This window comes from Diorhabda sublineata, chromosome X (genome assembly GCF_026230105.1).
Source record: "Diorhabda sublineata isolate icDioSubl1.1 chromosome X, icDioSubl1.1, whole genome shotgun sequence".
Classification (NCBI taxonomy): Eukaryota; Metazoa; Arthropoda; class Insecta; order Coleoptera; family Chrysomelidae; genus Diorhabda; species Diorhabda sublineata.
Window position 1 is genome coordinate 13,465,113 of NC_079485.1, and position 11,460 is coordinate 13,476,572.

General features: G+C 34.2%; 1 protein-coding gene across 1 annotated transcript; it reads right to left on the reverse strand.

Annotated features, from left to right (window-relative positions):
- Positions 1-1,954: 1,954 nt before the first annotated feature.
- On the reverse strand, positions 1,955-10,013 carry LOC130450782 (uncharacterized). Its single transcript, XM_056789408.1, has 4 exons — positions 9,727-10,013; positions 9,351-9,643; positions 4,535-4,788; positions 1,955-2,480 (listed from the first exon to the last, which is right to left on the reverse strand). The coding sequence occupies exons 1-4, from the start codon at positions 9,975-9,977 to the stop codon at positions 2,043-2,045; spliced, it is 1,236 nt and encodes a 411-aa protein (XP_056645386.1). The 5' UTR covers positions 9,978-10,013; the 3' UTR covers positions 1,955-2,042.
- Positions 10,014-11,460: the final 1,447 nt, after the last annotated feature.

The window sequence follows — 11,460 nt, forward strand, 5'->3', positions numbered from 1 at the left end:
CAGTGATAATATTGGAATATATTTGTTGATTAATTGTTAATAATTAGTGATGTAATTTATCGACCATACACCCACATCATGATTATTATTTTTTTTAATTAAATTCCGTTTTTGAATCTACATTAGTAGTTCAAGTTGGAAGAGAGACGTTCTGCAGGCAAGTTTGATATTCAAGAATTAAGTCTGTCTGCCCAGAAGGTCTTGCAGATACAACTGTAGGTGGAATTATGTTGGACAGCTCGAAAAAGTATCTGTCGTGGTAGTATCGGTAAACCAAAGTCAGGTCTTCGGACTTTTTTCTATACTCTAATTTATCCAAGTTTCTGGTTAACTTTGGATCGCCCCTAAATCGAATTACTCTCTTCTGTATTGAATGTAACATCATTAGGGTGCAAAACTTCAAAGATGAACCTTGTAGAGGATTAAAAGCTATTGTGGAATATATAATCTTCTCTTTTTCTTGGTACAGTTTCCAATCTGCTGGAAAGAAACCTTTTTTATAAGATAGAGAAAAGAGTTTGAGCTAGTGGCTTTATTGATTGTCCAAGTTTTGCCACATCTTACTAAATTCTATTTCTGGAATTGATATACCAACTCCAGGCAGTTTAGGTGGTAGTACCAAACTTCAAAAAATGTTCTTTTGGTCAGATCATTTCAACAAAATGCTAATTAGTTGTTCGATGAAAACGAGTTTAGTCTATTGCTTAAACTTGTTTTGATGTGAAAACATACAGTTTGAAGTTGTATTTTAACGAACTGATTAAATGAAATGAACAAGATTATAAACTCATCACTGCACTTTTAAATCAAAGAGATTGTCAGCTGAATGAACACCATTTGGCCAGAACCACCAAAAACTCAATCATTAATTGAAATAGGCATACACGATATTTCTTCATGGACCATTTTGATGAAGCTAAAGCAATCAATTAAACGTTGAATGCAATAGAAGCAAATTCCGAGTCTTTGAAACAAATTGATAAAAACCTTGCTGAAATTTCTCGGACATCCATCGTATTCTCCAGATCTTACCCCCAGTGATTACTGGCTGTTGTCAGATTTCAAAATTATGCTCCAGGAAAGGAAATTTGGCTACTATAATAATAATTTCTGAAGTTGAAGTCTATTTTGAATATACAAAATAGAAATTAGAGATGTTTCAGAGCATTAGGGTGCAATACTTCAAATATGGACCTTGTAGAGGATTGAAAGCTATTGTGAAATATATACTATTCTCTTTTTCTTGACACAGCTTCCAATCTGCTGGAAAGAAACCTTTTTTGTAAGATAGAGAAAATATTTTGCTCCAGGAAAAGAAATTTGTCTACTATAATAATAACTGCTGAAGTTGAAGTCTATTTTGAATATACAAAATAGAAATTAGAGGTCATAGCATATGCATTATGTTGATATGAATGGAGTTACATTTTTAAGAAAAAATGTGTTTTCCTTGTTTAGACTACGTATGTATTTTCATTTCACACGAATTTCCTTTTCATATTTTATGCGACGAATAAGTGGTCTAAAAAATTTTCAGTCTATTATATTCCTCAGGGATATTCCCAGTTGGATTCACCTCATTTTCTACAGAGTTTTCCATGTTTTGATATAAAAAATTCGGTAGAAAATAATAAATAATTATAATTTATGATAATTTTTTTCAGAATATCTCTTCATAGCGAACGAATTCCTTGAAATGTACAGCGATTTAAAAGATAAACAAAAATCATCCATTTAAACTTCATAATGTTCGATTGTATAATTTAGAAAATATATAATTTTTGATTTCGCTACTTCAAAGGCTTATAACTCAAAAACGAGATATCGTATGTATGTCATAGCATTATTTTCACGTCATATACTCACTCTAGAATCATTTGCATCAAGTGCTAGAACACCCTGTATGTTATTTAAGACTAAAGTACCCTGGGATTCGAAAACATCCGAAAAATGATTCAAGTAACAAATAACTTATCAATTTTATTTTCATTTTCGACATTTCCAATAACTATATTTCTTTTAAAATGTACTCTGACCAATAATTATAAAAATTTCTCTGCAAAATGGCTGAAAACATCATAAACCCTCCTATCATATTCTTCTTGATATTTGATATTGTCGATGTCTATATCAGTCATTGTTTGATTGGCAGTTTCTTTACCGAAATCGATAACTTCGTCCTCATGTGACAGCTCCACTCGTATAAGAAAAGAAGACATGCACAAACCGAACTTACCATACTTCTTCCATGAATTTTTCAGTCGATTTAACGTTAAAATATCATCACAATTTATACCGAACTGTCGTAAATAGCCATTCAAAGTTTCGTGGTATTCTTCTAGAATATAATCGAATTTATTTAAAACTACCTTATCAGCTACCGAATAAAGGTAATAAGATAAATCTAGTATGGGGGATGCTACTCTGGAACATTGGAAATCCAGAAATTTCATATCGACTGGTTTTAATTTCCCATTTCCCTGAAAAAAGTTGAAACTAATGACAAATCATTTAATCTAGAAGTTATAACAATTAAATTCATTATTACAAGTTCTTATTTCTACCGAAATAATAAATTAACATGTGAGGGTGGAATATCCAGCAAGAACGGTGGGTTAGGCAGTATCCCCTACTCCAATCCATTAATAATATAACCTAATTTCGTATTACTTTATTTAGTTGCATAATAATGCATTTTCAGTTGACCAGAATGAAAATTCTCTCATACAATCCAGTCGTTTACGATAAAAATCTGCATTAACAGTTTTTCCAGTACTTCATGATGATTCATTGGGTAGATCCACTGTCTTTTGCATCTTGGGTTATCATATATGACCAATTTTTCGTCTACTAAGCTAATCAAGTGATCAAACAACGCTTCTGTATGAAACTGTTGAAGCAGTTAATATTGTTCTTTTAGACAGATTATCCTCGATCAAGGTTAGTTGAGAATGTCTTAGACCTCCTCGATTATTTGACGTAGATTTGCTTCCCCTATCAAGTCGTTTTCTTCAGATAGACAAATCTGCAAACTCGACCTATATCTTCGTCGACGATAGCAAACTGGTGACGTTGTTTGAATCAACCACCCCGATAAACTCGACTACTACCCAAATCTGTAGACAGCAACAGATCACCAACACCAATAGCGATCTTTAAAACATTCTGGAGTGGGGTACGAGCAATCTGATTGAGTTTAATGCAACAAAAAGCCAACCTGCAAAGAAGTTTGGTACTGCAGCTCAGAATTTGGTCCTGTCTGGACATAAAATATCAAAATTCGTTTGTTGCTGAATTAGCTTCACAAAATTTCGAGCCCTCTTTAAGATCAAAAAGCTATTTAGCTTCTAATCTTCTACAAGACCTAAATTGTCCATATTAGGAGTTTTACTCGCACACTTGGAACTTGGATCCCAAGAGTACCCTGAAGATGCTCGATTCAATACAGAACAGAGCTGTTCGACTTATAGGCAACCCAGAGTTGACCAGAAACTTGAACAGCTTAGAGCATAGAAAAAAGTTCGAAGACCTGACTTTCTTTTGACCTTACTACCAAGGTAGATGCTCTTCCGAGCTCTCCAGAATAATCCCACCTAGATCAGTATTTCCAAGACGTACTTGACAGGTAAAAGTGGTTTATGGACGTCAATCTACCAGAACTTCCTTCTTTGGAGAAGTGCAAGCCTGAAGAAGCAGTTACCAAGGCAGTCTTTTTCGAACACCCGATAGAAGTTTAAGATCAATATCCACTGGCATCTTCACACGTCAGGCACCACTAGAACTATTCGACTGTAATGCATGTGCTTGCTTTTTCCATATCGCGTTCAAAATTGGAGAAAATTATGGATTATACACGGATGACATAGAAAATTGTCTCAAAGACATGAAACATAAATCCAAAAAGAAATTTGAAGATAAAGTTTTGGGCTGGTGTGCTCGCTTTGTACGTGGAAAGTTAGGAATTGCTGGATCTAAACATGGAAAACCATCTTTGATTTTTACAAACATATAAAATGCATACAAAGTCGAATATTCAATTACATAGAAATGAAGTTTTTGACACGACTTCGACGTATACAATGAGCTGACAAATGACAGTTAAATATCGACATGCGCAGAATTCTCCGTATTATAAATTTCTATGGGAATGTTTGGTACGTTGCATGACCCAATTTGAAAATTAATATTTGGAGGGGATCGATTTTAGTCTTACTTTTAGTATGGTAATTGTTTGTCTGGTGAAATGAAATGAAATGAAAACCCTTATTATACTTTTGTACTGAAATTACCAACTCAAAAAATTAATTACTAACGATATAGCGGATATTACATAGGAAAACGAGATCAGGCATAGCTCGATCAGCCTGTTTTAACCCACGCTATTCTGGATCCAAAATTAAGTCAACATTAACTGATCTAATATGACTTATTTCAATTGACTTCTTTCCAATAAGTAAGTTTTCTTAATTACATTGATAATAGCAGAATTGATAGTAAATTTTCTTTGTCACATATTTTGAAAACATCAACTTACCTTATATTTGAACATCATGTTGTTATTCCAACAATCCCCATGCAAAATAACAGCTTCGTTAGTTGCATCTTTATCATCAATTATCGTCATCTTTGTTAGTATCGTTGAGATATTTTCTACTATATTTTGAATTTTTTTGGCAGCGTCTGTGCCACCACGTTTTATCAAAATATCGATAGATTTTTTAACGAATTTTTTGAAAGCAGGTAACATATTCGTTTGGATTATGAAATCTCCCACAATATCAGTCATATCTATAAAAAAATTATTTGAAATAAACATATTTATCATGTTTGAGCGTAGAACGTATCAATGAAATTTAGTAGGAAATTCTGTTACTTTTTTCACGCATAACTCTGAAACTACGGCATTTAGGTATAGAGAATATTTCATTAGAAATAATCAGTATTTCTTTAAGGGTAAAACACAAAATAATAAGGTGATCCATTTGAAATAACAAAGTTCATGATTTTTCCGGAAAAAGTAAAGATCTGACAACCATGTAGATACCACCGTGATATTAGCCGTATGACAAGACCCTTTCTGAGATAATTGAGGCTTTCTATACATAAAACTCACTCTGTATAATTAACAAAAAAAACACTATTCAAATTGTATTTGAAAACCAATTTTTTTTCCAATTTCTCGTAATTTTTGCATCTTATGCTGGACGGTGTAACTGTTAATTTAGCAGATTTTTTAAAATATTCTACGCTGAAGCATTTACACGGCTCCCAACCCTTATCATACACTTTTCTACTCAATACGCCCAAAACTCTTCAATAGGGTGAGCTTGGGGATTATCTTTCGTGAGCCTGTAACCAAACCATGGTTTTTCTGGTGCAGTGACAAGAAGCTATTGGGTTGTATTATGCGTTTTAATAAAATCAACCAATTTTGGATGACGTCTCAATGGAAAAACTATGTGCATACAACGCTTCATCTCTCACATGCCCGACATAAAAACGTGAAATATCCGCTTCGGATATGGCACACCAGATCAAAACTTGCTCTTCAAATTGCTTTTTGGATTTATATTTCACGTCATTCAGACAATTTTCTATTTAATCCGTGTGATCCATAATTTTCATCAATTTTTAAATGCGATAATTCTTTTATGTTAAAAGCAAGCACAAGAGGGTGAACCCTATTGCACTCGCACACACTGAACACAAGCTCGCACTTTTCCAAAGAAGGAAGTCCTGGTAGATTGACGTCTATAAGCCACTTCTACCTGTCAAGTACGTCTTGCAAATACTGATCTAGGTGGGATTATTCTGGAGAGCTCGGAAGAGTATCTACCGTGGTAGTATCGGTGAACCCAAGTCTGGTCTTTGAACCTTTTTCTATGCTCTAAGCCGTTCAAGTTTCTGGTCAGCTCTGGGTTGCACGCGAGTAGTTCGTGAGGTACCTGTGGACATTGACCTTGAACTTCTGTAGATGGTAGTTTTCAAGAAAGACCTTGGTAGCTGATTCCACATGCTTGCAACTCTCCAAAACAATGATATCAGATAAATTCGTTCTGGACGGAGTTTATCTACCACGTCTGCCTGTCCAGAAGGTCTTGCAGATACTGCTGTAGGTGGGATTATGTTGGACAGCTCGGAAGAGCATCTATCGTGGTAGTATCGGTGAACCCAAGTCTGTTCTTCGAACCTTTTTCTATGCTCTAAGCTGTTCAAGCTTCTGGTCAGCCCTTGGTTGCATGCGAGTAGTTAAAGAGGTACCTATTGTATGGAGATGCCTGTGCACATTGACCTTGACCCTCTGTAGATGGTAGTGTTCAAGAAAGACCTTGGTAGCTGATTCCACATGGTTGTACTTCTCCAAAACAATGATCCCAGATAAATTCGTTCTGGACGGTATTTATTTACCACATCTGCCTGTCGAGTAGGTCTTGTGGATCATGTTGGACAGCTCGGATGAGCATTTGTCGTGGTAGTATCGGTTAAACAGAGTTAGGTCTAAGCTGTCCAAGTTTCTGGTCATTTCGAGATCACCTATAAGTCGAACTGCTCTCTTTTGTATTAAGGTGTGATAAGGTGAAATATTTTTAGTCATCGATGATGACAACTCTGTTCTTTGTGAAGAGGTGTCTTCTTTATGCACGGCAGCAGTTTAGGATTCTGCGCAACTGATCTTCAATATATTTTAGAAATTTCTTCTTTTTTCGATGTTTAACTTTCTCTTCAGTCCTCGGCTGATGGTCGTGTGGGAAACCCGAAATCGGTCAGCCAACTTTGGAGTTGATGTTCTTAATTTGTCTTTTGCATATTCCATCATTCTATTCCACTGGGCATTATTAAAAGCTTGAGGCCGCTAACTTTTTGAGAGGTTTATTCCTTGCTAATATTAACTTATTGTTTTATAAACGGAATTTCTCCAAATATATTCCCAATATCAGTTTTTGACAACACTCCGACTGAACTGTATAGACTTTTTCGGATATTCAACTAAATTTAAATTTAACAAAAATTTTCTATGGCAACTAGAAGTGATAAATGACAGTTTCAGTCATTTTTTTTGTACCTTCGAAACTTTTCGATTTGACTCATGACCAAAAATATCCTTATATATGAGGATGGTCCCAGAAGTACCTGATTCAACTAAGAAAACATGAGAATTTTGAAAAAAAAAGTATATTTATTGTTCAACGTCAGATGGAACGGTCTTTGCCTTGTTTCGGGTGTATAGTGATGGACTCAAGTTTCATCAATTGTTATGAAACATTGCCAAACACTCGATGAAAACATCTTCATGACGCTTTTTTGCGCACAGCTTTCTCATATCCAAATTTTCAGTTAATATGCTATGTACCACACTTTTTGAACCTACTTTATCTGCTAGCTCGCGCACTTCCAGTCGACGATCTTCCAGATTTTCTTTCTTTTCTTTAACATTTCTGGAGTCTTCACCTCATTTGGTTGATCACTGCGATGCTGGTCTCGTCTAAACTTTGCTACCATTATTTTACTCTTGATAACGAAGGAACAGTCTCACCCAGAGTAAAATCTAGTTCATTTTTCATATTTTATATCACAAAACGATGACCAATATTTTCCATGTTCACAAAATCACTGAAAACGTTCACCAAACAGATACTAAGCAACGTGGTGTCTTAAAACTTGAAACAGAAATATATACAGTGGTACTACAGCCATTTCCAAGTGTATATCATCCTCATATTCCATGGTTTGAGCAAATCTAGTATCTTATCTTTAACTTCCAAACGGTAGGTAAATTATTCCTTCACATGTACCAGAATTCTTTCCAAGAAAGATCAATTGGTTTTTAATATTTTCGTTATATTTTCATTCAATATATTCTATGTTCCATAAGTTGTGTGTGGCTCTGGGTATTAAAGTAAACAATTTAATATTCTCCATCTATATTATTTGCAAATTTGTATATAGCAATTTCCTTTTTCCTTCACCAACGACCGACGACAAAATATTAATTCAATTAGACTATTTAGAGCGTTAACTTCATCAGCTAACATTTCAGGAACCTCCTGCACATTTCAATGTATTTAATTGGGAGAGAACGTAATCGCCAGCGGCAACGGCGAACAATGTGTCAAGCTTATGAATCAACCTTTATGCAGTATTTTGCATATTTCATGCTATTCACTTTTGCTGTTTAGAAATTTCGTAAATGTGATTTGTTAGGCCATAATCACTTCTTTCATGATATCTCCATAGAGAAAGTGAATTTCAAGTAATTTTCTAATTGCTCAAATTTCGCGGAATAGAAAAAAAAATATAAATTATATGATAATATAATAAAACACATGTCTTTCACGTTCAAATATTTTGACAATTTTGATCATAATCGATATTTTTTTAATTGCCCATTCTTGAATACGATTAAAGATATCAAATCGCTTCGAAGGATAAATATCACTAGAAAAATACAATTAATCTCAACTTTAGGGATGTTTTTCGTAAAAAAAAACGTGTTAGAAAACATCTAGAATCATGAAAATATCATATAGGCTTTTATGATTGGTATGAATTAAAACTAGTATCAGTACTATGAGAATCATCAATTTGTTTTAGTTAAAAAAATGCTTTTGGTTTCGCTTGAGCCATCAATATGTTTAAAACAAATAATTCATTTTCTGGCTATGTTTTTAATTTTTTCTACGCAAATTTTAGACTAAAAGAAAGAGCTAGAAGATCCTTTCAAAATTTTCCTTCACATTTGTTGTTAATTATTCTGTATTTGTTTATAAAGTTGATGTTTCAGAAAATATGAAAATCAGTTTTAGGCAACCAACGAGGCAATCCTAATTTTATGTAGAACTAACAGTGAAAATTTCTAAATCTTCTATAGTTTGCACTCATCTTAGAACTTTCCAGATATTTTCAGAAATTTCTAGAACATTCTAAATCGATTATAATAGATTGCACTAATTTTAGAACTTGCCAGATCGTTCGAGAAATTTTTAGAACTTTCTATAACATTCTATAACATAGTTGAACACATTCTAGAGCTTTCTAGACCATTTCAGAAACTTTGAGATCTTTCCAGAAGTTCTAATGCGTTAGAAAAGGGCAGAAATATATGTTTTCACGTTTTAGCCACTCACAACTATCTACTTCCACCCACCGCGACCAAACTCCCTTATCTATGAACTGGAGACCAAGGGGTATATATTTTCCTACAATATTCCCATCTCATTTTTATGGTTCACCCCGCTGTGAACTTTCTCCCTAAAAATTTGCTTATGTAAAGTGATAGGTCTTGCAACATCGGTTGCCTATTTTCGAAAATATTATTTGTGAGTACTGAATTCTTAACTGATTGTGCTTACCTTTAGTAATTCTTTCAAACACTTCCGGCTTTCTAATTCTCAGAGCTATGGTTGATCCGTGCCACAGAGCGTAATTTCTGAAGACTAATTTTATATGGTCCAAATTTTGTGGTACCATTCGATCGTGAATGGAGTAACCTAAACTTTTTAAGTTACTCAATAGCAAAGCTTCCTTTCTATCTATTGAGCAAACGCCATAGCATTCCGCGTAGTTTTTGAAAGGATTTTCTATCGAATTTTCATTTTGAAAATTTTCGATTATAGGAAAGACCTCGGTATACATCAGTGTTTCCCTTAAATTATCATCAGATAAAATTTTGACCAATAGAAACCGAGAGCTATGTTTTTAAAACTAAATTTTAAATTAAGAACTCACCTTTGATAAGTTTCAATAACAGGTAAACTTGTTCTGTCATCGTCGTCAATCTTAGCTGCTTTTACCACAATGTCATAAATTTTACCTTCGCCTGATTCTAATTCACAAACAACTCTAACAAAATTAATTTCGCCCAAATAACCGTCTCCTTTAGACGACGAACCAGATATTTCCACAGTATATTTGTTAATATGTTTTTCAACCATCATTTGGTTGATCCAAAAATGTAAGTTATCTACAGTAGTACCCATTTCAAATGTAACATTGAATTTCAGTTAATAAATGTTGCAATAGTGAGGATATTTATTTATATCTATATTTTTTCATACTACATTGGCGTAGCATGGAAAAACTCACTAAATCTTTTCTAAAAATGATAATCGAAGGATACATCATCACCGTTCACAATAAAACTAAATATAAACTACTAGTGGACAGTTTTTATGAACTTCTCTCAATACTTCCATAGATAATTTAATAAAACACAATCAGAAACCATTTTCTTATTATTTAGTCCACCACTCACATTTAGGTAATCTTCCTATATGGATAGCGTTCTATAAATCGTCTAAATAATTTTACCACAATAATTTCGCTCAATATTTTGTGCAGAAAACTTCGAAATCTGCAAGTAACTCGTTAATTTGGGAGAGTACATAAGCCAAACAATTTAGATACTTCACTGAGCAGATCATTTCGAGATCCACAGGAAGTTTTCAATTTGGTATAGTACGAAGACCAGTCAAACTCATCTAGATACTTCAGTGGACAAAACACCTAGAGATCCACGAGAAGTCTTTAATTTGGTAGAGTACGAAGACCAGTCAATCTTATCAAGATAGAGGATTTTCCGAACGAAACCATCCTTCAACCCTACTTACCTAATCGAATATAAAAACTGATACTACAATCAATTCTCGAGCCACTCCTAGTCCAAACTGTGACCGTCAAGACCCATATGTAATTAGTCTAGCAGATGACCCTTTTCACGAAGTAAAAACTTGCCTATTCCCTAGCAGTGTTCTTCATAATAACTAACTTACTTCTACTTATGATTTCCTCGGCATTTGTCTATGTTCCAGATTATCTACGGTTTGACTGTGAGCTGATAAACAAGAGACAGCCGCAGCTGTAGCCGCTCTTATATCTATTAACTTTGTTCTAGAGAGGCATTTTCACACACAAAAAAACCCTTCCAATGATCCCATCTCGAGATATTGATTAAACTTTGTTTTTGCTAGCTTTCCACTAGGATAAATTTGTATCCTTTGCAGTAGAGTAAGAAAGATAGAACTAGTAGACAATCTACGTAAGCGTACAGTCCCAGACTTCCAAAATCGAGATGCAACTATCAACACATCTGTACAGATTCAAAATAGCGTTGAATACTGATGAAGAAAGGAATGTCACTATTATGAAAGCGTTGAGTGCTTCCTATTACATATTTAAACTAATTCGGATGGAAATTGGGAAATGGAAAAACATTGCCACGACCCAGAATAGGAATCGAACCTATTGGTTACGCTCTGGAAGCTATACCAGTTAAGGGAGTTTCATAATTTTGAAACAATCGATTTTTCTTCATAAATCACATTTAAAACATGTGTGCCAGATGATTTTTCGATTTCGGAGCGTGCGCCGGACTGCTCCGAAATCACATGCACGAACTCTCAAACGCGTTTTATCCGAAACACCATTTTTGGAAATTTCAGAAGCTACTGGACCAATCTTGTT